This window comes from Odocoileus virginianus, chromosome 3 (genome assembly GCF_023699985.2).
Source record: "Odocoileus virginianus isolate 20LAN1187 ecotype Illinois chromosome 3, Ovbor_1.2, whole genome shotgun sequence".
NCBI lineage: Eukaryota > Metazoa > Chordata > Mammalia > Artiodactyla > Cervidae > Odocoileus > Odocoileus virginianus.
The window spans coordinates 48,829,124-48,856,634 of NC_069676.1; the positions used below are offsets into that span (position 1 = coordinate 48,829,124).

Consider the following 27,511-nt stretch of genomic DNA (forward strand, 5'->3'; position numbering starts at 1 on the left):
CTTTTGCCATAGATTATTACCAATTAGTGAGTGTAGGGGAAACTTACACCAGATATTTACCCTCTCCTCCTCCATTCTTCTTTGGGGGATTGCTGCTTCTGCTGTTCTTACTCCAACCACATGACTTCAGTTGGTACAGTGGATTTTTTCAGTAAACCCATCGCATAGTCCCAGAGGGTATAAAACATACAGGGGGGGTGGGTCCTATTTAATGCTGACAGATCAAAACCTTTCCGTAGAAAGTAGGTCTTTTATTTCATTGGCTTTATTGCCTTATTCATGTTTGCAGAAAGACATTGCCTGAGTTGAGAACTTACAGTTGGTTTCTAAAAAAACAAATAGTCATTTCCTCTCACTGGGCTATGTACGCAATGAACTTATGAAAGAAAAAAAGGTCCAAAGTCTGTGTATCCCAGAGACTGAAAAGTCACATTTTCTCAGAAGTTCCAGGCACACTGCAATTTTGGGGGGAGTAAAAACTGGATTTAAAAATGTATAATTTCTTTTAACACCATAGAACAAATTAGTAATCTTGTAATGTAAGGTGCGAAAGAGCAAGAATTTTTGTGCTTAATTTACAGTGTTATCCCGAGAAGCTATAATAATTCCTGCACAGAGACATTAAATGAATAAATACATTTGTCTTGAGCTGAGTTTAGCATACCAAACTTGTACCTTTAAAAGGAAAATGAATATAGACTTAGATAAATAACTTATTTTGCTCTCATAACTACAGTTAGCTACCTGGACAAGACTGCATTACAGGTGCGGAGAAAAGGAGTTTATAACATTTTATGACCCACAGTGCGTTCACTGCAATTTTGGTATTATGCTTTGAAATGAAAACTCCCTGAAGTTGTAAAGAAGAACGCTTGGTGGCGCTGCAGGCTAACAGAGTGAAAAACAGTCTCTGCGGAGTCTTAGACTCCATAAAAGCCGATCTGTTTCTGGTAGCTCACAAAGGAAATATTTACACGGCTGGGGTAGGTTTCAGAGAGGCAGCTATCCCCTTGTCAGTCCATGACAAGAAGTAACTCAAAATTATTGAACCAAGATAGCAGATCTGGCGCAAAACAATTGCTTTATTATTAAATACTGCATCTTTTGGTCTCAGGAACGATGGAGACACTGCAACCCAAAGTGACTCAGAAAAGGCAAGTGGCCGCTATTATTATTCTGTTACTATTGTGGGAGGCGGGCGGTGAGATCATTAAGTATTCAGTTCTAGAAGAGAGGGACAGCGGCTCATTTGTGGCCAACCTAGCAAAAGATCTGGGGTTGGGCTTAGGGGAGCTGGCTTCTCGGGGCGCCCAGATTCTTTTCAAAGGGAATAAACAGCATTTGCAGATCGAGCAAAAGAGTGGGAATTTGATACTAAAAGAAAAAGTGGACCGAGAAGATTTGTGCGGTGACACGGATCCATGTATACTGCATTTCCAGATGTTACTGAAAAACCCAGTGCAGTTTATTCAAGGTGAATTACAGATTGAAGATGTAAATGACCATGCCCCAGAATTCTTGGAAAATGAAATCCTCCTGAAAATATCGGAAAGCAGCCAACCAGGGTCTGCATATCCTTTGAAAATAGCTCAAGATTTAGACGTTGGCAGTAATACAGTACAGAACTACACAATTAGCTCCAACTTCCACTTCCACCTTTTTACTCGAAATCACATTGATGGCAGAAAATACCCAGAGCTGGTGCTGGACCAAGAGTTGGACCGTGAGGAGCAGCCCGAGCTCAGGTTAACCCTCACAGCGGTGGATGGTGGGTCACCGCCCAAGACCGGGACTTCCCAGGTCCTCATCATAGTCCTGGACATAAATGACAACGCCCCTGAATTTGCTCAGCAGCTCTACCAGGTGCAGGTCCCAGAAAACAGCCCTACAGGCTCCCTTGTCATCACTGTTTCTGCTAGAGATTTGGATGCTGGGATCCATGGTGAGCTCTCCTACTCATTCTTCCAATCCTCAAATCACGTCATTCAGGCCTTCGAAATAAACACAGTCACAGGGGATATTCGATTAAAAAAAAAGTTGGATTTTGAGGAAATTAGATCTTACCATATGGAAATTGAGGCCTCAGATGGCGGCGGTCTTTCAGGAAAATGCACTGTAGCCATAGAAGTGATGGATGTAAACGACAACGCCCCTGAATTGACCATATCACTACTCATTAATGATATCCCAGAAAATACCCCTGACACTGTGGTCGCTGTTTTTGGAATTTCAGATTCAGACTCTGGTAACAATGGCAAAATGATGTGTTCCATCCAAGACCATCTCCCTTTCCTTCTGAAGCTCACGATAGAAAATTTTTACACCTTGGTAACAGAAGGCGCACTGGACAGAGAAGAAAAAGCCGAGTACAACATCACCATCACGGTCACTGACATGGGAACCCCCAGACTGAAAACCGAGCACAACATAACCGTGCTGGTGTCCGACGTCAACGACAACGCCCCCGCCTTCACCCAGACCTCCTACACCCTGTGGGTCCGCGAGAACAACAGCCCCGCCCTGCACATCGGCAGCGTCAGCGCCACAGACACAGACGCGGGCGCCAACGCCCAGGTCACCTACTCGCTGCTGCCGCCGCCCGACCCACACGTAGCCCTCGCCTCCCTCGTGTCCATCAACCCCGACAACGGCCACCTCTTCGCCCTCACGTCCCTGGACTACAAGGCCCTGCGGGCCTTCGAGTTCCGCGTGGGCGCCGCCGACCGCGGCTCGCCCGCGCTCAGCAGCCAGGCACTGGTGCGCGTGCTCGTGGAGGACGCCAACGACAACGCGCCCTTCGTGCTCTACCCGCTGCAGAACGCCTCGGCGCCCTGCACCGAGCTGGTGCCCAGGGCGGCCGAGCCCGGCTACCTGGTGACCAAGGTGGTGGCGGTGGACGGCGACGCGGGCCAGAACGCCTGGCTGTCGTACCAGCTGCTCAAGGCCACGGAGCCCGGGCTGTTCGGCGTGTGGGCGCACAACGGCGAGGTGCGCACGGCGCGGCTGCTGAGCGAGCGCGACGCGCCCAAGCAGCGGCTGGTGGTGCTGGTCAAGGACAACGGCGAGCCGCCGCTGTCGGCCAGCGTCACGCTGCACGTGCTGCTGGTGGACGGCTTCTCGCAGCCCTACCTGCCGCCCCCGGAAGCGGAAGCGGCGGCCGCGGCGCCGGCCGACCCGCTCACCGTCTACCTGGTGGTGGCCTTGGCGTCGGTGTCGTCGCTCTTCCTCTTCTCGGTGCTGGTGTTCGTGGCGGTGCGGCTGTGCAGGAGGGGCGGGGCGGGCTCGGCGGGTCGCTGCCCGGTGTCCGAGGGCCACTTCCCGGGCCACCTGGTGGACGTCAGCGGCACGGGGACCCTGTCGCAGAGCTACCAGTACGAGGTGTGTCTGAGGGGAGGTACTGCGTCCGGCGAGTTCAGGTTTCTCAAACCTATTGTCCCCAGCCTCATGAGTGAAGTAGCTGGTATGGACACCGCGGAAAACGCTAACTTTAGAAATCGTTTGGCATTCAATTAGGAATCTCACTTCACAATATGATCAATGATCATATTCACTATTTCCAACCCTTTCATTAACATGTAGAGCTTACATATTCACACATTCGTTAAGTATTGTCCTATGTATAGTTTGAAGTGTTTTACATTCCGAATCTCTAGGTGGTTTTTATTGTTGCTCTTTTGTTGGTTTTTATAAGCTCTTAACATTTTGCATGGGAGATCAAACATTTAGCAGAGAAATGGTGTTTCTCAAGTTTTGGAGGGTTAGATTTTTCTAAGTCACAAGTGTTTTCAGGTTCCTGATAGTTGAGCTTGTTCGTTGATATCTTGCTATAATTAAGAGAATTGTGTTTTACGATTATTATCGCATGTCTGACTATTATAAATGATGGCTTTTAGTTTTAAAAATTTTCACTTATGCGAAAAATTTTGTGACTTTGTAAATTGCTGGAGTTCTGTAGTGTTGTTTCAAAAACACCATTGTCTTTCCTCAAATGAATATTTTATCTGAATGCTTTGAGTATTTTCTTTCAAAATTTGTATCATTTAATTAGACCATCTATTATAATTTTAAAGGATTTAATCCCAGTTAAGTAGAAAAAAGTTGGTAGAGTTATGATTTGTTTTTCATAATAAATGACTTTTAGTATGAAAATGATTCTTTTAAAATAATAATTTTAACATTTAATAAGAAAAAGAAAGAAAATTAACATGATTCTCCTACTCAGAAATAATTTTCAACATCATCCTAAAACATTTCCATGATGCTTATAATAGATGAAAACTATATTAAATGGATCTGTAATAAATTCCTATCTTTAATAAAAACAAAATAATATGAAACTACAGAACTTGCTTATGCTTAGATAAATAATCCCTACAAGGTTAACAAACAAACGTGTGATGCATATTAAAATATTAGCATCACTTAACTGCCCTCTTATGAGTGAGCAAATAGGGACTTCCCTGGTGACCCACTGGCTAAGTCTCCAAGCTCCCAAAGCAGGCACCTGGGTTCAGTCCCTGGCCAGGGAACTAGACCCCTAATCCTGGCATCCCATCATTCCACATGCTGCAACTAAGACACAGGTAAAGTCTGCATGTTGCTACTAAGACTCAACACAGCTAAATAAGTAAACTTAAGAACATAGCAAATATAGAGTTATCAATGATTATAACATTTACAATGTGTTTTTTTTCTCCTTTGAGATTTTCTTTTGGATATATACCCTGAAGTGGTATTGCTGGATCATATAGTTCTGTTTACTTTTAATTTTTAAAATTAGTGTTTTTTCCAAGTGCTGTGGACTCAGTTGTGTCTTCCCAAGATCATACATTGAAGCCCTAACCCTCAATGTAATGGAAATTGGAGCTGGGCCTTTGGGGGATGATTAGGTTTGGATACTGTCAGGAGGGCAGGGGTCCTCTTCATGAGATTAATGCCCTCCTAAGAGACACCAGAGAACTTGCTCTTTTTCTCATGTGAGGGCACATTGAGGTGGCCATCTGCAAGCCACGATGAAAGATCTCATCAGAATCTAACCTGCCAACACCTAGAGCTCAGACTTCCAGCCTCCAGAACTGTAAGAAATAAGTTTCTGTTGCTTAATCCACACAGTCTATGGTATTTTTTATGGCAGGTTGAAAGCTGCCCAAACCCTGGAAGGGACCTAAGTCAATGAATTTGTTGTTGTTTTAGTTGCTAAGTCATGTCACACTTTTTTGTGATCCCACTGGACTATAGTCCACCAGGTTCCTTTGTCCATGGCATTTCCAAGGCAAGAATACTGGAGTGAGTTGCCATTTCCTTCTCCATACAATGTGTTTTTAAAAGATGATGTTTATCATTGTTTAGGCATTTTATGTTTTAATTTGTTATACAACACTTCAGTTTTTCCAAGTGTACTCATGTCTGACTGCCCAGAGATAACGACTTCTGAGACTGGTTTTTTTCCCATATTTGCTTCCCTGTTTCTAAATAATATGCTGAAAAAATGCTTTTTCTCAATTTAAGTTTTAGATATTATCCATTTACTTCTAAGGAGCACACACACAAACTTGAACACTTCTACCCCATCCTCTCCGATAACAATGTCATAATCTGTTTAAGTATTGTTTAAATAGTTACATAAATATCACTTAGACCTGAACCTCATGTTGCTGATATTTTTCTTTTCTTTACTCTTAAGTTTATAATTGTCTCACTTTTCACTTACTTTTCTAAGTATATACTTTTAAGTTATCCCCATACTTTGTAAAGTCTAAAGCACCTTGTTATAGTATTAAGTGCTTAAAAAACACTTCTCAGTTCCATTTTTTCCCATGGAGCCATCCTGGATCCACCTAGGCTTGTACTCAGTTGTACACTATTTGTTCTCTAGTCCTACTCCATGGCTGGCAGTTTGGGACTTGTGCTATACTTTTCATCCTAGGAAATTCTTTTATCTCTCTCCTGAGTTTGATTTCACCTTCTGCATTTTTATGACTTCCTCTTTATTGGTTTATTTCCCTACATTCCTGAAAAATATTTGGTGATAAACTTATTGAGAACTTGAACATCTGAAAATTTTGGATGCAGTAAAATCAAATGATTTACTGATTTCAGTGAATGTGGAATTACAGGTTAGGAATTATTTGCTGCTAGCATTCTGAAGGCATTCCTTTGTTTTCTAAACTCTTGTGTTGAGGAATTCAACATTTTCATTACCTGTTTTTTTCTAAGATCTATTTCTTCTAGATCCCTGGTTCTCAGCTGAGGCAGTCTTGCCACCCAGCAACACTCGGTAATACATGGAAACATTTCTCATTGGCACCACTGGAGGAGATGGTGCTACTGGCATCTAGTTGGTAGAGGCCAGGGATGTTGCTAAACATTCTACAATGCATGGGACAGGCCCCTGCACATAAGGAATTATATGGCCCCCAAGTGCCAATAGTACTGAGGCTAAGAAAGCTTGCTAAAGATGAAATTAGGTCATTATATATTACCTCCATTTTTATAGAATTTCTTAACTATGTAGTGTCATAGTGTAAGAATTTTGTCATTTATTGTGATAATTCTTCAGTGAGATTTGTCAATCTTGTGACATATATTCTTTAGACTAGGACTGGATTTGGGATGTGTGTGTGTGTGATTTTAAAAATTATTTCCTCTACTCAGTGTCCTTGTTTACTGGTTCTCTAACTACTTCTAGTTATATAGTGACCTCCTCGGTTGATATTCAGTTTTTCTTAATGTTTCTCTATTTACTGCCTTTTGTCTTCATTTCCCTGGATTCTAAAAATTTTCTCAACCTTTTTATCCCGTTTTTTAAATTTATTTATTTTAATTGGAGGCTAATTACTTTACAATATTGTGATGGTTTTTTCCATACATTGACATGAATCAACCAAGGGTGTACATGTGTCCCCCATCCAGAACCCCCCTCCCACCTCCCTCCCCTTCCCATCCCTCAGGGTTGTCCCGGTGCACTGGCTTTGAGTACCTTGTTTCATGCATCCAATGTGGACTGGTGATCTGCTTCACATATGGTAATATACTTGTTTCAAAGCTATTCTCTCAAATCATCCCACCCTCGCCTTCTCCCACAGAGTCCAAAAGTCTGTTCTTTATATCTGTGTCTCTTTTGCTGTCTCGCATATAGGGTTATTGTTACCATCTTTCTAAATTCCATATATATATGTGTTAATATACTGTATTGGTGTTTTTCTTTCTGACTTACTTTATTCTGTAGAATAGGCTCCAGTTTCATCCACCTCATTAGAACTGATTCAAATGTGTTCTTTTTAATAGCTGAGTAATAATCCATTGTGTATATGTACCACGGCTTTCTTATCCATTCATCTGCCAATGGACATCTAGGTTGCTTCCATGTCCTAGCTGTTGTAAACAGTGCTGCAGTGAACACTGCGGTATACACATCTCTTTCAATTCTGATTTCCTCAGTGTGTATGCCCAGCAGTGGGATTGCTGGGTCGTATGGCAGTTCTATTCCCACTTTTTAAAGGAATCTCCACACTGTTTTCCATAGTGGCTGTACTAGTTTTCATTTCCACCAACAGTGTAAGAGGGTTCCCTTTTCTCCACCCCCTCTCCAGCACTTGTTGTTTATAGACTTTTTGATAGCAGCCATTCTGAGCAGCATTCTCAACCTATTTTTCAACCCTTCAGATTGAGTTTTGTTGTTTTTCTTCAGTCACTCAGGACTGACTTTTTGCAACTCCAAGGACTGCAGCATGCCAGGCTTCCCTGTCCTTCACCATCTCCCAGAGCTTGCTCAAATTCATACCCATTGAGTTGACAGTGCCATCCAACGATCTCATCCTCTGTCACCCCTTCTCTTCTTGACTTCAATTTTTCGCAGCATCAGGATCTTTTCCAGTGAGTCAGCTCTTTGCATCAGGTAGCCAAAGTATTGGAGCTTCAGCATTAGTCCTTCCAATGATCATTCAGGGTTGATTTCCTTTAGGATTGACAGGTTTGATCTCCTTGCAGTCCAAGGGACTCTCAAGAGGCTTCTCCGACACCACAGTTCAAAAGCATCAGTTCTTTGGTGATCAGCCTTCTTTATGGTACAACTCTCACACCAGTACAGGAGTACTGGAAAAACCATAGCTTTCACTAGACGGATCTTTGGTGGCAAAGTAATGTCTCTGCTTTTTAAATATGCTATCTAGGTTAATCAGTCATAGTTTTTCTTCCAAGGATCAAGCATCTTATAATTTCATGGCTGCAGTCACCATCTGTAGTGATTTTGGAGGCCAAGAAAATAAAGTCTGTCATGGTTTTCATCGTTTCCCCATCTATTTGCCATGAAATGGTGGGACCAGACGCCATGATCTTTGTTTTTAGAATGCTGAGTTATAAGCCAGCTTTTTCACTCTCCTCTTTCACTCTCATCAAGAGGCTCTTTAGTTCCTCTTCACTTTCTGCCAAAGGATGGTATCATCTGCTTGTCTGAGGTCATTGATATTTCCCCCAGCAATCCAGATTGTGCTTCATCCAGTCCAGCATTTCACATGATGTACTCTGCACATAAATAAGCAGGGTGACAATATACAGCCTTGACATACTCCTTTCCTAATTTGGAACCAGTCCATTGTTCCATGTCCTGTTCTAACTGTTGTTTCTTGACCTGCACACAGATTTCTCAGGAGGCAGGAAAGGGGATCTGGTTTTCCCATCTCTAAGAATTTTCCACAGTTTGCTGTGATCCACACAGTCAAAGGCTTTAGCATAGGCTTTATAGCAGAAATAGATGTTTTTCTGAAATTCTCTTGCTTTTCTTATGATCCAACAGATGTTGGCAATTTGACCTCTGGTCCATCTATCTGCCTTCTCTAAATCCAGCTTAAACATCTGGAAGTTCTTGGTTCACATACTGTTGAAGCCTTGCTTGGAGAATTTTGAGCATTACTTTGCTAGTGTGTGAGATGAGTGCAACTGTGCAGTAGTTGGAACATTTTTGGCACTGCCTTTCTTTCGGACTGGAATGAAAACTGACCTCTTCAGTCCTGTAGCCACTGCTGAGTTTTCCAAATTTGCTGGCATATTGAGTGCAGCACTTTCACAGCATCATCTTTCAGGATTTGAAATATCTCAACTGGCATTCCATCACCTCCACTAACTTTCGTAGTGATGCTTCCTAGGACCCACTTGACTTCACACTCCAGGATGTCTGGCTGTAGGTGAGTGATCACACCATCATGGTTATCTGGGTCATTAAGATCTTTTTGTATAGTTCTGTATATTCTTGCCACCTCTTCTTGTGCTTCTGTTAGATCCATACCGTGTCTGTCCTTTATTGTGCCCATCTTTGCATGAAATGTTTCCTTGGTATCTCTCATTTTCTTGAAGAGATCTCTAGCCTTTCCCATTCTATTATCTTCCTCTATTTCTTTGCATCAATCACTTAGGAAGGCTGTCTTCTCTCTCCTTGCTATTCTTTGGAACTCTGCATTCAGATGGGTATATCTTTCCATTTCTCCTTTGCCTTTCACTTCTCTTTTCTCAGCTATTTGTAAGGCCTCCTCAGACAACCATTTTGCCTTTTTGCATTTCTTTTTCTTGGGGAGGTCTTGATCACTGCCTCCTGTACTGTGTCACGAACCTCCGTCCATAGTTCTTCAGGTACTCTGTCTATGAGAGCTAATCCCTTGAAGCTATTTGTCACTTCCACTGTATAATCATAAGGGATTTGATTTAGGTCATACCTGAATGGTCTAGTGGTTTTCCCTATTGTATTCAATTTAAGTCTGAATTTGGCAATAAGGAGTTTATGATCTGAGCCACAGTCAGCTCTCGGTCTTGTTTTTGCTTACTGTATAGAGCTTCTCCATCTTCAGCTGCAAAGAATATAGTCAGTGTGATTTCAGTATTGACCATCTGGTGATGTCCATGTGTAGAGTCATCTCTTGTGTTGTTGGAAGAGGGTGTTTGCTATGACCAATGCATTCTCTTGGCAAAACTCTATTAGCCTTTACCCTGCTTCATTTTGTACTCCAAAGCCAAACTTCCCTGTTACTCCAGGTATCTCTTGACTTCCTACTTTTGCATTCCAGTCCCCTATGACGAAAAGAACATCTTTTTTTTTGGTGTTAGTTCTAGAAGGTCTTGTAGGTCTTGTATAATCATTACTACTGTCTATATCTGGAACATTTTCACATTTTCATCACCCTGAAAAGAAGCCTGGTACCCATTAGCAGTCACTTGCTCTTCAACTGCTAATCAACTTTTGGTCTCTATGGATTCATCTATTCATTTCATATAAATTGAATCATATAATACATAGCGATTTAGGTCCGTCTTCCCACAATTTGCATAATGTTTCCATGTTGTGGCATATATTGGTATTTCATTCCTTTTTATAGCCAAATAATCTATATTAACATGGTATTGATGTACCACATTTTACCAGCTGGGGTTTTTTTCCACATTAGTGCTATTATGAATATCACTGCTGTGAACATTCATGTTCAAGTTTCTATGTGGACATATGTTTTGATCCTCTTGGGTATATACCTAGAGTTAGAATTGCTAGGTCATTCATACAGCGACTGTTCAACTTTTTAAGGAATTGCCAAACTGCTTTCCAAGGTAACTGTACCATTTTGCATTCCCAGTGATAGTGTAGGAGGATTCCAGTTTCTCCTCACCAACACTTTTAATTTTCTTTTTGATTATAGCCATCCTAGATGGTATGAAGTATATCTCATTGTGGTCTGATTTGCATTTCCCAGATAGCTAATTATATTGAGCATCTTTCCATTTGATTATTTGACCATTTGAATATCTTCCTGGAGAAATACCTACTCAAATTCTTTTTATATTTCAAAATAGAATTTTTGTCTTTTTATTGTTGAGTTGGAATAGTTATTCTAGATACTACACCCTTATCAGACATATGATTTACAAATATTTTCTCCTATTATGTGATTTGTCTTTTAAATGTATTTATAGTGTACTTTAAAGTACAAGAGTTTTTTAAAATTTTTAATGAATCCAAATTTATTTATTTTTCCTTTGGTTGCTTATGTTTTTGGTATCATACCTAAGAAATCATTGCCTAATCAAAGGCCATGAAGATTTACACCTATGTTTTCTTGTAAGAGTATTATAGTTTTAGCCCTTACATTTAGGCCTTTACCCATCAATGGCAGCCTTTTATTGTATCACACAGACTTGGTCTTTTCTTATATCTCTGAAGATATTAATTTTAGGTCTTAAAATTTTATCTTCTGATCCTAGCATTTCATTTTTTCTTTAGGATTATTAATACTTTTATCTTCTTTGTCTTTGGTCCCTACCCTCATTTTAGAGACTCTCCTTTATATGTATTATGCTGCTCGACTGTTTGTTTTTTTTTTCATGAGACACTAAAAAGCTGATTAAGCATGGTATGTTTGGGTGGGATTAATTGAGTGGTTGATCTCATCTTAGGATAATGAAATAGAAAATGACATTTGGCTTGGGGAACAAAAGTTAATATTTGTAAATCTCTTTTCTTGGGCCTATGTTATTTTCCACAGAAAAATTCAACAAGAAGGGTGGTAGTGGTGGAAAATGTTATAAAGATAGCACTCAGCACTAAGAGCTCCTTGATTGGAACTGGGGTCCTAATCAGTATGTAGAATTTCTTTCTCCTCTTCTCAATAAGGTCTCAGCCCTACCCTTAGTGTGCTAGCATCCCTCGGTCCAGCCAAGTCTATATACATCTACAAATAGTGTACCTCCCATTTTCTGCCACTGAGAGAAAAGGGAAGGCACCTTTCTTCAGTGATTGGGGAAGGAATTCTCACATACAAGTAGTCTTTATACAGATTTTCAGCCACTGTTGTTTTCAGCGTCTCCTTGGACCCTCAATATGAATCATTACTTTGGCTGGATTTGATTTTCTTCTTACAAATCCTACCCACCTGCAGCTGTACCCTCACTTTCTACTCATTTGGCAACAGAAAAAAAGGTGAAATCTGTCCATAACGAATTGTCTGTATACTTGGCATCTTCCAAAATTTTTAGTGACTTTTCTCCCCTGCTCTTTACTCTTCTCCTATTCTTTTTGTTTTCATAGGTTCATTTATGTTAAACCTTTGCTTTCTATTGCTTAAATGAAGTTTCAAGGGTGAATTGAGATAAACTGGTATTTCAAACTGGGAACAAAATTCAGTGCTGTCAGTTATTTTATCCAGCTTCCTCAGTCCTGAATTATTTATGTTGCATCAGCTCTTGATTTGCTGGATTTCATCAGGTATAATCCTTTGAAGAAGACTTTACAGGTGCTGTATTTCTTGATTTATCATATGCTTGAGAAGTATTATTTAGCTGGATATAAAATTAAATCCCAAAGAATGGTAATGCCAAAAATGTTCAAGCTCCTGCACAACTGCACTCATCTCACACACTAGCAAAGTAATGCTCAAAATTCTCCAAGTGAGGCTTTAATGGTATGTGAAGCAAGAACTTCCAGATGTTCAAGCTGGATTTAGAGATGGCAGAGGACCCAGAGATCAAATTGCCAACATCCATGGGATCATAAGAAAAGCAAGAGAGTTCCAGGAAAACATCTATTTTTGCTTTATTGACTATGCCAAAGCCTTTGTGTGGATCATAGAAAACTGTGGAAAATTCTTAAAGAGATGGGAAAACCAGATCCCCTTTCCTGCCTCCTGAGAAATTTGTGTGCAGGTCAAGAAACAACAGTTAGAACAGGACATGGAACAATGGACCGGTTCCACATTGAGAAAGGTGTATGTCAAGGCTATATATTATCACCCTGCTTATTTAATTTATATGCAGAGTACATCATGTGAAATGCCAGGTTGGATGAAGCACAAGCTGGATTCCAGATTGCTGGGAGAAATATCAATAACCTCAAACATGCAGATGATACCACCCTTATGGCAGAAAATGAAGAGGAAATAAGGAGCTTCCTGATGAAAGTGAAAGAGGAGAGTGAAAAAGCTGGCCTAAAACTCAACATTCAGAAAACTAAGATCATGGCATCTGGCCCCATCATTTCATGGCAAATAGATGGGAAACAATGGAAACAGTGAGAAACTATTTTCTTGGTTTCCAAAATCACTGCAGATGGTGACTGCAGCCATGAAATTAAAAGACACTTGCTCCTTGGAAGAAAAGCTATGACAGTGAACCTAGACAGCATATTAAAAAGCAGAGACATTACTTTGCTGACAAAGGTCCATGTAATCAATGCTATGGTTTTTCCAGTAGTCATGTATGGATGTGAAAGTTGGACCATAAAGAAGTCTGGGTGCTGAAGAATTGATGCTTTTGAACTATAGTGTTGTAGAAGACTCTTGGGAGTCCCTTGGATTGCAAGGAGATCAAACCAGTCAATCCTAAAGGAAATCAGTCCTGAATGTTCATTTGAAAAGACCCTGATGATGGGTAAGATTAAAGGCAGGAGGAGACCGGGATGACAGAGGATGGCATGGTTGGATGGCATCACCGACTTGATGGACATGAGTTTGAGCAAGCTCTGGGAGTTGGTGATGGACAGGAATGCCTGGTGTACCTCAGTTCATGGGCTTGCAAAGAGTCAGATATGACTGAGCGAGTAAACTGAATATTCTTCAGTCAACTTTCTTTTCTTCAGAGATTTCTGGATACCAAATATTACATTAACCCTATCATCAAAGTTTCTCAGTTTATCTAGAAATTAACTGACTCATCTTTAAGTAGTTTTTTTTTTTTTGTAAGCACTTGTGTTAGTGCAATCTTTTAGAAATTCTTTCCTGTTTTCCACATTGTTATCGTTGTACTAGAACAGCTTGGCTAGGTATAACATTATTGAGCCATAATTTGTTTCTCTCAGAAGCCTCCAGAATTTCCATCGTGTTCTGGTATAAATGCTGATGAGGAGTCTGAAGGCTCTTTTCTTCACCTTTAGATAACTTGCTTTCTATCCTTGAAATTAATTATCTTTATCAGATTATGTCCTAATTTGGATAATTTTTGTACTACCTTCCCTGAAACTCGGGGACCCTTTCAATCTGTTTCAACCTGTTCCGTGCAGATACTTTCAAGTATGTCACTTATTTGTATATGGTAAGTATAAATGGTTTTAAAATCAGATAGTTCCCACATCTGAAGTTTGTATGGGTCTTTTTCTGCTGTATTGTTTCTGATTCTTCTTATTCATTTTGTCTTTGTTTCTTTGTGTGAATTATATGGTTGGCTGCCACTAAAAATTTATTTATAGGGTATTCCTCAAAGCCTTGTTTGCATGTTCCATCTTTCAAAATTAATTTTCATTTGTTCTAGCCAGGACAGAAATACTATAAATAAGGGACTGTCACAAACCAAGTTATGCCTTAATGTTTCTTGCAACTCAACCTACAGATTTGAAATACAAACACACGAGGCCCAATTTGTAGCTACAATTTCCAGGCATGTTTTCTTTTTTCTTCTGCTCTGCTTAACACAAGAGAGCCTATAGAAGAAGCAAGTTTAGATTTTTTTTGGCATTTACACTGTGTTTATATTGTGGACCTGTGGGGTCACTTGAAATAGGAAATATCTTCAAATAACACTGCTGCATATTTGGCTTGCCCTGAGACTTGATTTATATTTCTTTGATCTTACATTGCTTCAAATCAAAGCCCAAAGGAAAATGTTTTCAAATGCCCTGAGAGAATAATAAGTTTTGTTGTTTTGATATACTGTTTACAGGTGCCTTTATTACATGCATCCATCAAAAATGACTGTTTTCACCTCTTTAATATTTTTAATGAATTTTTTTTCTTTTTCTTTTTTTTGGCCAGACTGTGTGGTTTGCAGGATCTTAGTTCCCTGACCAGGGATTCAACCTTGGGCCCTCAGCAGTGGATGCAGAGGGTCCTAACTACTGGACCAGCAGGGAATTTCCTAAAGTAATTTTTTAAAAGCCTTGTCCATCACTTCTTATTGTTTTCCATAGGAGGGTCATCTGAATTATCTATACCATCAGTTTCAGGAATAAAAAGCTCTGCCTAATGTCTTTTCAATTTGAAGATTCAATTTTTCCATCATTTCAATGACATATTAGGCTATTTTTTATTCCATTGTATCCAGTGTTCCATTCATTGCATATTCTGCCCAGTCAAATCAATGATCTCCCTTCCTCACTAAATTATAATCTCCTCCTGAAGACAGCTCTTTTTTTCTATTGTGTTTAGAAAAATACATACTGAAGTAAATATGGATGAATAAGTATTGAATAAATTAATGAATAAATGTCAAATCTATCATACCATCTGACTTTATAAACTTAAAAACTATAATAAAATATTTCTTTTTATAAAATACTTATATACTATTTACACTACTTGATGCTTGTGTCATTCACCTAACTATATATCATTTAGAATATGTGAGCCAGGGACTTCCCTGGCGACCTAGTATTTAAGACTTTGTCCTTCCACTAGAGAGGGCATGGGTTCCATCTGTGGTCAGGGAACTAAGATCCTATATGCCACGCAGAGCAGTCAAAAAAATGTGAGCCAATTATCTTTTTAAATATATGTGATGTTGAGCCTTATTTATACACAGATAATGAAACTTTAAAACTAATTTTTATCTGTTGTGTTGCACGTGAGGGAAGAAAGTGTTTTATGATTCACTTTTAGACCATGCTCTGTTTTTTAGAAATATAGACATTAAATTTATTAAACATTTTCATCCCTAGTCTCTCAGGAGTGCACTCATAATTTTTTATTCTTCCATACTCTTTTTTTCCCTTTATTTTTATTATTCTTCCCTATTCTTAAACCAAGATGTGTTAGCTTTAGGAAATAGTTCCATAACTGGTTAATGACTTTATATTTTGCATCTTTTCCTTTACAAACTAATTAAGAAGCTCCTATCCATTATAATTTGAGTGAAGATATAAAAGTGAATTATTCCAAGTTCAAAACAAAAAATCAGAAACCACTCTATGTACATCTAACTAAAGTAAAAAAAAAGATATATGATAGATGGAATTAGTTGCTTACAAAATCAGAACTGGACAAGCAGAAGTGAAAGTCAGCAATGAATTCCTGGTTTTGAAGGCATACTACCATTACTGCCTAACTTCTGCTATTGCTACTATCCAAACTGTTACTCCCACAAAGGCCTCTCCTCTCCCACCTCCAAAACTGGTGACTACACAGCTGCCACAGTGGCCTCCAGTTCCCCATGAAACTGATGGCTGGGCAAAGAAACACTGACTTGGCTGCAAGCACTCATATCTTTCTGATCTATTGGCTAACAGCAATGACCATGGGAAGATGACCTTTGCCTGTCTTCAAAGCTCATGTGAAGGCATTTCACTGGTAAATCCTAGTATACATCCAGAATAATAATTCAAAGGAGTCTGTGAAATGGAGTTTTAAGCTTTGCAGACCCTAAATTTTTTTTTAAGTTAATAAAAGGAAGTAGGGATGGATGACAGATGCCAATAACACACTAGGGGAATATTATTGGTTCAAAGGATCTTCTCCCAGAAACTGAATTTATTACTTCATTGCTACAGGGGCTAAGCTTTCAGCAGAACAAGAATTTTTTTGGCTACAAAAACACACCACCAATATGGAGGATTACAATCAAATGCTCCTCTAAAAACCAAGCCAATCAGGCAATTTATTTGACCCTATCTCCTCCTAGTGGGTAGTGAGGGCTACAGGTGTTGTCTGAGTGGGTGTGACAGACTACTAATTTCACCCAAATATGTGTTCTCCTATTTTCAATAGATGTCTCAGTTTTAGCTGCCTATGAGGACATGTGGACTATACATTATGCTTGTTAACTTCTGTTGTGACTGGGGATGGTCTTGTAACTAAGTTATGGCCAGTGAGACATGAGCACAAGTGCCATGGAATACTTCACAGAAGTAGTCTTTTTTTTAAAAAAAAAAAAAAAAGGCACAGCTTTCCCTTTCTCCTATTGCCAAGTCTGAATGGCAGTGTAATAGCTGGATATTAGATAGCTATCTTGGACTGTGAGTTAAAGGTCATGCCCTGAAGATGACAAAGCAACAAATGGAATGGGACGGGGTCCCAGATATCATGGAATGCATTTAAGCCACTAGCCTTATTTCCTGAGAGAAAAATAAAATTCTGTTTTGTGTAAGCAATTGTTATTATGGGTTTTTCTATTTTTTCAGGCAAAAATTATATAGAACACCTATATATAGAAATTATTTAGCACATAATTCTAGTTGATACAGTAAGCTTTTAAAATAAAGTGATATTTAAGGTAAGAACCAAAAAATGAATAGAGAAAACTGTGAGGTATGCATTTCTTAGAAATCAAGGTTTATTGGAAAGAAATAGGCAAAGCAAACAACTCAGGATTCAAGAAAAACAATTTAAAAATAAATAAAATAAAATAAATGGAATTTATGAATATAAAAACAAGTAGAATAAAAACCACATAAGATTTAATCAGTTAAACACAAGTCTGTGTCTCTGAAAAATTCAAGGGATTTTGAGATAAATTGGTAGATTGGATATGTACCTTTAATTTGGCTTTCTCTAAGAATCCAGCTGAGCTACTTAAAATCCTATGATGCTTTCAAACTGTGGCGCTGGAAATGACTCTTGAGAGTCCCTTAGACAGCAAGGAGATCAAACCAATCAATCTAAAAGAAATCAACCCTGAATATTCATTAGAAGGACTGATGCTAAACCTCTAATACTTTGGCCACCTGACGCAAAGAGTCGGCTCACTGGAAAAGACCCTGAGGCTGGGGAAGATTGAGGGCAGGAGGAGAAGGGGGCGACAGAGGATGAGATGGCTGGATGGCATCACTGACTCAATAGACATGAGTTTGAGGAAACTCCAGATCATGAAGGACCAGCAAGCCTGGCATGCTACAATCCATGGGGTTGCAAAGAATCAGACATGACTTAGTGAACAACAATAAAAATGCACTAACACAAAAGTGAAGAGATATTTTTAAAAAATATAAACCTACAGGTATGGAGAGAATAAGACAGAAGACTGCAGAAAAAAAATCTTAGTAGCTGGAAAGCAGATGGATAACTTAGTAGAAGTGATAAACCAACTACCAGTCCTGAAGTGGGAAAAGCTGAGAACCAATTGTGCTTATACTACAGGATTGTCAGAAGTATCAAAACTGTCAGCCCTAGATACTCTGGAAATGATGACAGGGTTCCAAATAAGGAGAACTGTGTTAAAATTACCTCAGAATTATTTAAATCTCTAGTGGTCAGATCATTTTCTTCTACTCCAGTCACTCAGTAACCTGCTTTCCTGCCCCTACCATAAGTCTGGAGTCTTGTTTTCTAATGAGTCAAGGAAAAGAGCATCACTATATTAGAGGGTCCATGGTCAAAGCTGAGAGCAGGGGTAATATGGACAATGGAAATAGGGGACCAGCTAAACAGTGAATGATGATTGATAAAATGCTATTCTAGTCACTGGGACCACTTATAAATATTTCAGTTCTCCTGTCAGACACATGGTAGAATTGCACTTCTATTTTACAAAGACATACATGTGTCTATGTAATTTTATTTGGCCAATAAATTGGGAGAAGTGACATATATTACTTTTGGGCTGGAGCTTTTGGAGACAGTGCATGGTCTAACGCATTTATTTTGCCCACTATAGTGATTATGAAACCTTTGTAAAGACAGGAATCTCCAGAAGCCTGGGTCCCTTACTGACAGCTGTGAGGAGGATCCCATGCTGAACTGTATGGGATGTGTAGTGTGAGAAAGAAATCAACCTTAATTGTGTTAAACCATTGAGATTTTCAGTAATTGTTTAGTACTGAAGTATAACTAACCTATCCTGAATAATATAGACTTATACTCCTCTTTCCCATCCAATCTTTTACTTTTTCAATCTATACCTTTTTCTCCTGAGTAGATTTTTAAAGATTTGGGGAATCTGACTAGTCCAAGTGGAAAGACCTAATTACACTGACTAAAGACCTAAAAACACTGTTGTGGATTTCTCCAACAACTCCTAGTTCACTTTAGAGTAATAATCAAAATGGACAAGCCCTGGTAACATGTGCTCAAAGCTATTATTGAGCTCTTTAATCTCCCAGACTAAATCAAGAACAGACACCTGAAGGAGACTCCCAAAGAAAGTTTCCTAAAAGAAATACAAAAGTAAAAGCAGTATGGCATAAGGAATAGATCTTAATTTTATCTATTTCCAAATAGTTGTATAATTGATTTTTTAAAAAAGACCTAAAAAAAACCTACCATGTGTGAAACAGATGACCTGTCCAAGTTCAATGCATGAAACAGGGTACTCAAAGCCAGTGCATTGGGACAACCTAGAGGTATGGGATAAGGAGGGGGTGGGAGGGGAGGGTTCAGGATGGGGTGGAGGGGTGTTGCGGGGTTGGGGGGGGCACGATGACACATGTACACCTGTGGCTGATTCATGTCACTGTATGGCAAAAACCACCATAATATTGTAAAGTAATTAGCCTCCAATTAAAAGAAATAGATTAATTTTTAAAGAAACCTTTATTTAAATTTTTTCTCAGTGGGAAACCAGGGCAAAGCAAAAAAAAAAGATAAATTGGAGAAAATAGTTTCTAAAAGCTGGAGGAATTTAGTTTCATCAACTGTCCTGTATAATGGATAAAAATAAGCTCAAGCCAAGATACATCTGCATTTAATTTAAAAAGCTTGGGACAATGATAAAATGCTACAGTAAGAACTAAAAATATAGGTCTCATATAGAAAATATAAAATAAAATTCACTTTAGACTTCTTAACAAACACATTGGGTTAGGGAGCTCATGGGCATAATATTTCAAATTTCTGAAGAAAAATTATTTTCAACCTAAAACTCTATAATCAGTCAATTTTACACTCAAGTTTGAGAGTAAAATAAAGATAATTTAATACACTCAAGGTCACAATAAAATTTAACTTTCATATACCCTTCTCTGGAAACTACTGGAAGGTAAATATCAAAATGAGAGTAATCTAAGAGAGAGGAAGTCAGAAGAAAGAGAAAAGATATGATCCAAAGCAGAACAAGTGAAATGAGTCTCCATATAATGTTGAAGGATGATCCCAGGATAACTCTCATCTCCAGTACAGTGAACAACCAGTCCAGTTTATAGCTCTACAACTTAAGAGGCAGACATTTCACAGGATATCATCGGCAAGTCCCCTGACATACCTTCAATCATATGAAACAATTGGAGGATATGATCTCTTAAAGCTACAGAATAAACCAAAAAAGAGGAAGAATAAAATCCTTGAAATAGGAAACCCAATCAGAAAAAAAGGAAAAGAGAATGACAGCAAAGGAAAGTTCCAGGATGAGAGCTGCAAAGCAAATGTAGAGAAAAACCACTCAATTTGAAGGAGAATTGATAGCTCAGGAGATAAAGCAATGACCACATGGAAAGTTGTACTGAGAGGCAACTGGAAGTGTAAGAAGAATAGATGACATATCTAAAGAAAACCAAGTAAATGAAAACACAGGTAATCTTTAACTTCAAGGAATAAAAAGTAAAATAAAAAGATATAATGAGTACACAATGCTCCCAATGATGCTGCAAATGAAAGAAGGCATGAAAGGGCCTCGGAGATGTATAAGAGATAAAATCTAATCCAACATAAAAAGGAGTCAACTGATAATGTCTAAAGCCAATTAACCAAAGTATAGTAGAATATAAATTAAAGGAAGAAGAGACAAAGAGTTGAAAATGGCTGCTTATTGCTATAGTAATCAAAACAGTATGGTATTGGCAGAAAAACCGACACGCAGATCAATGGAACAGAATTGAGAGCCCAGAAATAAACCCACACATATATTAACAATTAATCAGACAAAAGGGCAAAGAACAGAAAATGGAGAAAGGATAGTCTTGTCAGTAAGTGGTGTTGGTAGAACTGAATAGCCAAATGCGAAATGATGAAACTAGACCACTATCTTACACCATATATAAATATCAAGTCAAAATGAATTAAAGGCTTAAGTATAAGACCTGAAGCCATAAAAACTCTCACTAGAAAATATAGGTGATATGCTTTTCAATACTGTCTTACTAATTTCTTTCTGAATATGTCTCTTAAGACAAGGGAAACAAAAGCAAAAATAAACAAATGATACTACATCAAACTAAAATGCTTCTGCACAGCAAAGGAAACCATCAACAAAAGGACAATCTATAGAATGGGAGAAGATATTTGCAAATCATATATCCAGTAGCGGGTTAACATCCAATATATATAAAGAATCATGCAACTCAACAAAAACAAAGCAACCTAATTTAAAAATGAATGGAGGGGACCTACTGTATAGCATGTGGAACTCTGCTCAGTATTATGCAGCAGTCTAGATGGCAGGGGAGTTTGGAGGGGAATGGATATGTGTATATGTATGGCTGAGTCCCTTCGTTATTCACGGGAAACTATCACAGCATTGTTAATCAGCTATACCGCAATACAAAATTTAAAAATCTAAAGACATGAACAGAGGGGGATTCCTTGGTGGTGTAGTGGCTAAGACTCTGAACTCCCAATGTAGGGGACCCAGGTTTGATCCCTGGTCAGGGAACTAGATCCCACATGCTGTAACTGGGAGTTCATATGCCATATAGTTAAGAGTCTGTATGCCACCGCTGAAAGACACCACATGCCACAACTAAAGATTCTGCATGCTACAACTAAGAGCTGACGCAGCCAAATAAATAAATAATAAAAGTAAAATGAACATAGGATCTGAACATTTTCCCAAAGAAGACAAAGAGTTGGCCAACAGCCACATGAAAAGATATTCAAGCATCACTAATTTTTAGAAAATGCAAATCAAAACCACGATGAGATATGACCTCACACCCATTAGAATGGCTATTATCAAAAAAGTCAAGAAATAACAAATTTTGGAGAGGATGTGGACAAAAGGGAATCATACACTGTTCATGGGAATGTAAATTTTGGAGCCACTATAGAAAATAACATGAAGATTCCTCAAAAAAAACTAAGAACTACCATATGATCCAGCTATTTCACTTCTGGATATTTACTTGAAGAAAATGAAAACACCAATTTATAAAGATATATGTACCCTATATTCATTGCAGCATTACTCAAAATAGCAAAGATATGGAAATGACCTAAGTGCCCATTGACAAATAAATGGACAAAGAAGATATGATACACACACACACACACACACACACCCCACCCCACCCCCGGAATACTACTCAGCATAAAAAAGATGAAATCTTTCTATGTGCTACAACAGACCTTGAGGATATTCTCCTAAGTGAAATAAGTCAGGGGGAGAAAGACAAATACTGTATGATTTCACTCATATGTAAAATATTTTTAAAAAAGACAAAAACATATAGCTTTAGAGAACAGAGTAATGGTCATCAGAGGAAAAGAAGTGTAGGGGTAGGGCATAATGTGTAAGAGGGGTCACCTGTGTAAGAGAAAACTAAACTTGTGGTGAGCACACCATAGTGTACACCGAAGTCAAAATATAATGAACACATGAAACTTAATAAGGTTATAAACATATTACTTCAAAAAAGTCTCCTTATTGCAAAATGAACTAGGAAAATGAGGAGACACAGTACAGAAAACAACTGTATTTTCTTATAAACCTTTTAGTACTACTGATTTTGAATCAAGGTCATAGATTATTTTTAAAAGAGTGGATTTTAAAAGATCAGTAAAATAGAGTTCTTGCAAGTATCCTAAATAATAAAAAAGGAAATAAAATACTAAATATAACTAATAATACATATATAACTAAACAAATTATGCAATGAAAATATAATACCAAAATGTTTGCAAATCCAGATAAAATAAATGGTTTTTAAAAATAAAATACAAATTACTTTAAACAGAAACAAAACTCACAGATTAATAACCCAAAGTAAAATGGAAAGATAGCCATAAATTTACTACCCAAACCCAAACCATTTAAAAGGCAAGTCGTAATAAAGCATGTAGAAAACAGATGATAATATGATTATAAAAACAATTCTGTTCCATAAAAATAGATAGCTTCCTAATCCATACTACAAGGCCATAACAGTTTACTATCAAAGCCATATAAGCTAAGCACACACATACATGCACATACACAGAACAGCATGAGCCAGGAAAAATCCTAAAACAATGTTGGCTCATCAAATCTACCTGTGCTTTAAAACAATATGTAATGGTTAAATGTCATTTATATCAAGAATTCAATAATTAAAAAGCTAAAGAATAAAAGCACAATTTCACAGATGTCAAAAGTTACTCTAAAATATGAAAGAATAAATAAAAATAAAACTTTTTTCATCCAAAAAATGGAGCATTTACCCCAAGTTGACATCAACCATCATAGTTAAAGATGAAATACTAGGAGCACTTCCACAGACAAGAGTGATATCTGCATGCTATTATTAATTTTAAGAGTATTCATTGCATACTCTTAGAATGTCTGTTATGTGAACACATACTTAAATCAGGTGAAGGGTAGAGGATGGGAGTGGTAGAAAGTGTTCCAAAAAATATTGTGGGAAAAGAGCAAAGACCTTGAAACTGGAAGGGTTATTTAATTCACAAGAAACTGAAAAAAGGCCAGTTACTCTGCAGGGTGGACAGCATTATTGTTAAGCAGTTTGCAAATAAACAACAGGTCCTCAACCGGTATTTGTTGACATTGGGATGGAGACTTCATTGTCTTATATATTCTTTACTATAAATCTTAAAAACAAGAGATTTTCTTAGGATTAACTCCTGTATGGGAACCGGAGTTTTATAAGAAAACAGCTGATTTATTTTTCTGCGAGTGCAGGCTCACAGAGAGGGAAATGATGTAAGGACTTACTAGGAGTACCGTGACTAGTTGAGGAAAAATGAAATAAAACAGCAAAGAAACTTGGGGGGGGGGGGGGAATCACTGCTACTTCAGTTCCTTTAACCCGCCATCTTTTTGTTCTATTCTTAAAATCGGGAATAACACCCACAAAACGCAAGGTGGCGCTGCAGGCTAAAAAGAGGAAAGAAAAAAAAAATCGCATAAAGGATGTTGCGGATGCCAGCGTTTAGAGGAAAGCTGACCAGACTAGAACAGTAGAGGAAAGGAAACCGTGGTAAGAGGAGTTGGGTAAAATGGGAATTCCTCCCTACAAGCACTGCTGTTATCCAGTTCATTTCTAAGGATTCGATTGATGCCATTTCTGAGTTGCTTAAGAACGAGAGAAAGTGTTTTTCAAAGTGGTTAAACGAAGAATGGACGCCGGAGTGGAATGTGCTGTGCAGCAAAGGCAAGTCCTCTTTCTTTGTGTATTTCTGGGAATGTCCTGGGCTGCTGAGGAACCGCTAGAGTATTTTGTGGAGGAGGAAGCTGAGAGAGGCACCTTTCTGGCCAACCTAGCACATGACCTGGGGTTCGGGATGGAGGAACTGTCAGCCCGGGAGCCTAGAATCATTTCAGACCAGAAAATAGGGTTTTTACTACTCGATCCGCTTACTGGTGATTTATCTCTAAATGAGAAATTAGACCGAGAGGAACTGTGCGGCCCCAAAGAGCCTTGTGTGCTGCCGTTCCAGCTGTTAATGGAAAAGCCTTTTGAGATTTTCCGTGCTAAATTATGGGTTAGAGATATCAATGATCATTCTCCAGTATTTCTGGATAGAGAGATTCCCTTGAAAATATTAGAAAGTACCACCCTAGGGGCGGCATTTCTTCTACAAAGTGCACAGGATTCAGATATTGGAACCAATAATGTGAGAAACTATACCATCAGCCCCAATGCCTATTTCCACATTAATGTTCATAATGGTGCAGAGGGGATTATCTATCCTGAATTGGTCCTGGATAGATCGCTGGATCGAGAAGAGGTGCCTGAGCTCAGTTTAATCCTCACCGCCTTGGATGGTGGCTCTCCGCCCAGATCCGGGACTACCCTGGTGCGCATCCTGGTTTTGGACACAAATGACAACGCACCTGAATTTGTACAGCCTCTCTACAAGGTGCAGCTGTGTGAGGATAGCCCTGTGGGCTCTCTGGTTGTCACCGTCTCAGCTAGAGATTTAGATACGGGAAGTAATGGGGAAATAGTTTATGCATTTTTTTATGCTACTGAAAGAATTCTCAAAACATTTCAAATCAATCCAAGATCCGGCAGTGTTTATCTCAAAGCGGAATTGAACTATGAGGTAATGCAAACATACACATTAACTATTCAGGCCAAAGATGGCGGAGGACTTTCTGGAAAATGTACCGTGGTGGTCCAGGTAACAGATATAAATGACAATCCACCAGAACTACTCATGTCATCACTTACTAGCCCAATTAAAGAAAATTCACTTGAAACAGTCGTCGCTGTTTTTAGGATTCGAGACAGAGATTCGGGGAACAATGCAAAGATGGTATGTTATATCCAAGACGATCTCCCCTTCGTCCTGAAGCCATCTGTAGAGAATTTCTACACCTTGGTAACAGACAGTCCCCTGGACAGAGAGGAAAGAGCCCAGTACAACATCACCATCACAGTCACTGACATGGGAACCCCCAGACTGAAAACCGAGCACAACATAACCGTGCTGGTGTCCGACGTCAACGACAACGCCCCCGCCTTCACCCAGACCTCCTACACCCTGTGGGTCCGCGAGAACAACAGCCCCGCCCTGCACATCGGCAGCGTCAGCGCCACAGACACAGACGCGGGCGCCAACGCCCAGGTCACCTACTCGCTGCTGCCACCTCCCGACCCACACGTAGCCCTCGCCTCCCTCGTGTCCATCAACCCCGACAACGGCCACCTCTTCGCCCTCACGTCCCTGGACTACGAGGCCCTGCGGGCCTTCGAGTTCCGCGTGGGCGCCGCCGACCGCGGCTCACCCGCGCTCAGCAGCCAGGCGCTGGTGCGCGTGCTCGTGGAGGACGCCAACGACAACGCGCCCTTCGTGCTCTACCCGCTGCAGAACGCCTCGGCGCCCTGCACCGAGCTGGTGCCCAGGGCGGCCGAGCCCGGCTACCTGGTGACCAAGGTGGTGGCGGTGGACGGCGACGCGGGCCAGAACGCCTGGCTGTCGTACCAGCTGCTCAAGGCCACGGAGCCCGGGCTGTTCGGCGTGTGGGCGCACAACGGCGAGGTGCGCACGGCGCGGCTGCTGAGCGAGCGCGACGCGCCCAAGCAGCGGCTGGTGGTGCTGGTCAAGGACAACGGCGAGCCGCCGCTGTCGGCCAGCGTCACGCTGCACGTGCTGCTGGTGGACGGCTTCTCGCAGCCCTACCTGCCGCCCCCGGAAGCGGAAGCGGCGGCCGCGGCGCCGGCCGACCCGCTCACCGTCTACCTGGTGGTGGCCTTGGCGTCGGTGTCGTCGCTCTTCCTCTTCTCGGTGCTGGTGTTCGTGGCGGTGCGGCTGTGCAGGAGGGGCGGGGCGGGCTCGGCGGGTCGCTGCCCGGTGCCCGAGGGCCACTTCCCGGGCCACCTGGTGGACGTCAGCGGCACGGGGACCCTGTCGCAGAGCTACCAGTACGAGGTGTGTCTGACGGGAGGAACTGGGACCAGAGAGTTCAAATTCCTGAAGCCGATTCTCCCCAATCTCGCACCCCAGCGCATAGGCAGGGAAGTGGAAGAATATCCCTCATATCGGAATGATTTGGGTTTGTGATAAAAATAAAAAATACCGTTATTGTATCTGTGAATATATTCCTGTTAAGAAATTTATCTCAATTTTACCTGTAGAGGAGTACTTGCACATCATTGCAGGTATTATATTACTAAGGTCAAAGAATGAATTTCTTCACACAGGAAAGGATTCACCTTTAGCCCTAAGAACACAAAGCATGGATTGGGTATTGTCATCTTTTGCCTCAGTTATGCTTTGTGTGCAGTCTATTACATGACAAATCTTGTTTGAGACGTTTTAAATTGGAATTCACTGTCTTCAAATGTTATTGCTACTTTTATTTTCTGAGTTGATTAGAGTGCTGTGCAAGTACCTTAATTTAAAAAAAATACCATGCAATATATACTTATTTTGACATTTTCAATTTTAGAAATAAACCTATGATGGGAGGTATTTTAGAAATGAGCAAACGTATGTTCATAGCGGTTCTGTGAGTTCACAAAGGTCACCAATAAATGGCAGAGCTAAGCATCTCTTATAAATCTGATTCTGGGGCCTTATTGTGATGCTATACTGTATTCTCTTGTTAGGTATCACCTGGCAAGTTTCTGCCTAATTAAAGAGAAATCTTTCTCTCATATCTCTGTACAGTCTTTTCTGTATTTGTAAAGAATAAGATGTGTACTGTGGTTTTATTTTCTTATAAACTAACAATACAGTTTTTGTGGATAATAATTCAGAAATAATAACTCAAGTATTATTTTTAAAGCTCTGACCTAACCAAATCTCAAAAACAATGGAAAGATCCGTATCTTCTTTTTGTTATCTGAACTCATGACCTGCATTTCATAGAAAAGATTAATGACCATGAATAGAAATACAATTATTAATTTTAATCACTTATTTCCCTCCCATTGTAATTTTTCTACGTTAGCCCCTATTTGCTC

At 39.8% G+C, this 27,511-nt stretch overlaps 3 protein-coding genes across 3 annotated transcripts in view; all 3 read left to right on the plus strand.

Annotated features, from left to right (window-relative positions):
• Positions 1-27,511, plus strand: part of LOC139034404 (protocadherin beta-6-like) — a 119,195-nt gene that overhangs the window by 12,518 nt on the left and 79,166 nt on the right. The gene's annotated exons all lie outside the window — the stretch shown is intronic.
• LOC110143272 (protocadherin beta-17-like) lies at positions 910-15,668 on the plus strand. Its single transcript, XM_070465504.1, has one exon. The coding sequence runs from the start codon at positions 1,120-1,122 to the stop codon at positions 3,511-3,513; it is 2,394 nt and encodes a 797-aa protein (XP_070321605.1). The 5' UTR covers positions 910-1,119; the 3' UTR covers positions 3,514-15,668.
• PCDHB7 (protocadherin beta 7) lies at positions 23,882-27,202 on the plus strand. The gene has a single exon (XM_020902913.2). The coding sequence runs from the start codon at positions 24,216-24,218 to the stop codon at positions 26,604-26,606; it is 2,391 nt and encodes a 796-aa protein (XP_020758572.2). The 5' UTR covers positions 23,882-24,215; the 3' UTR covers positions 26,607-27,202.

What these genes read in the sequence shown, in the direction of transcription:
- LOC110143272 (XM_070465504.1), top strand. Translation starts at nt 1,120, where the DNA reads ATGGAGACACTGCAACCCAAAGTGACTCAGAAAAGGCAAGTGGCCGCT.
- PCDHB7 (XM_020902913.2), top strand. Translation starts at nt 24,216, where the DNA reads ATGGACGCCGGAGTGGAATGTGCTGTGCAGCAAAGGCAAGTCCTCTTT.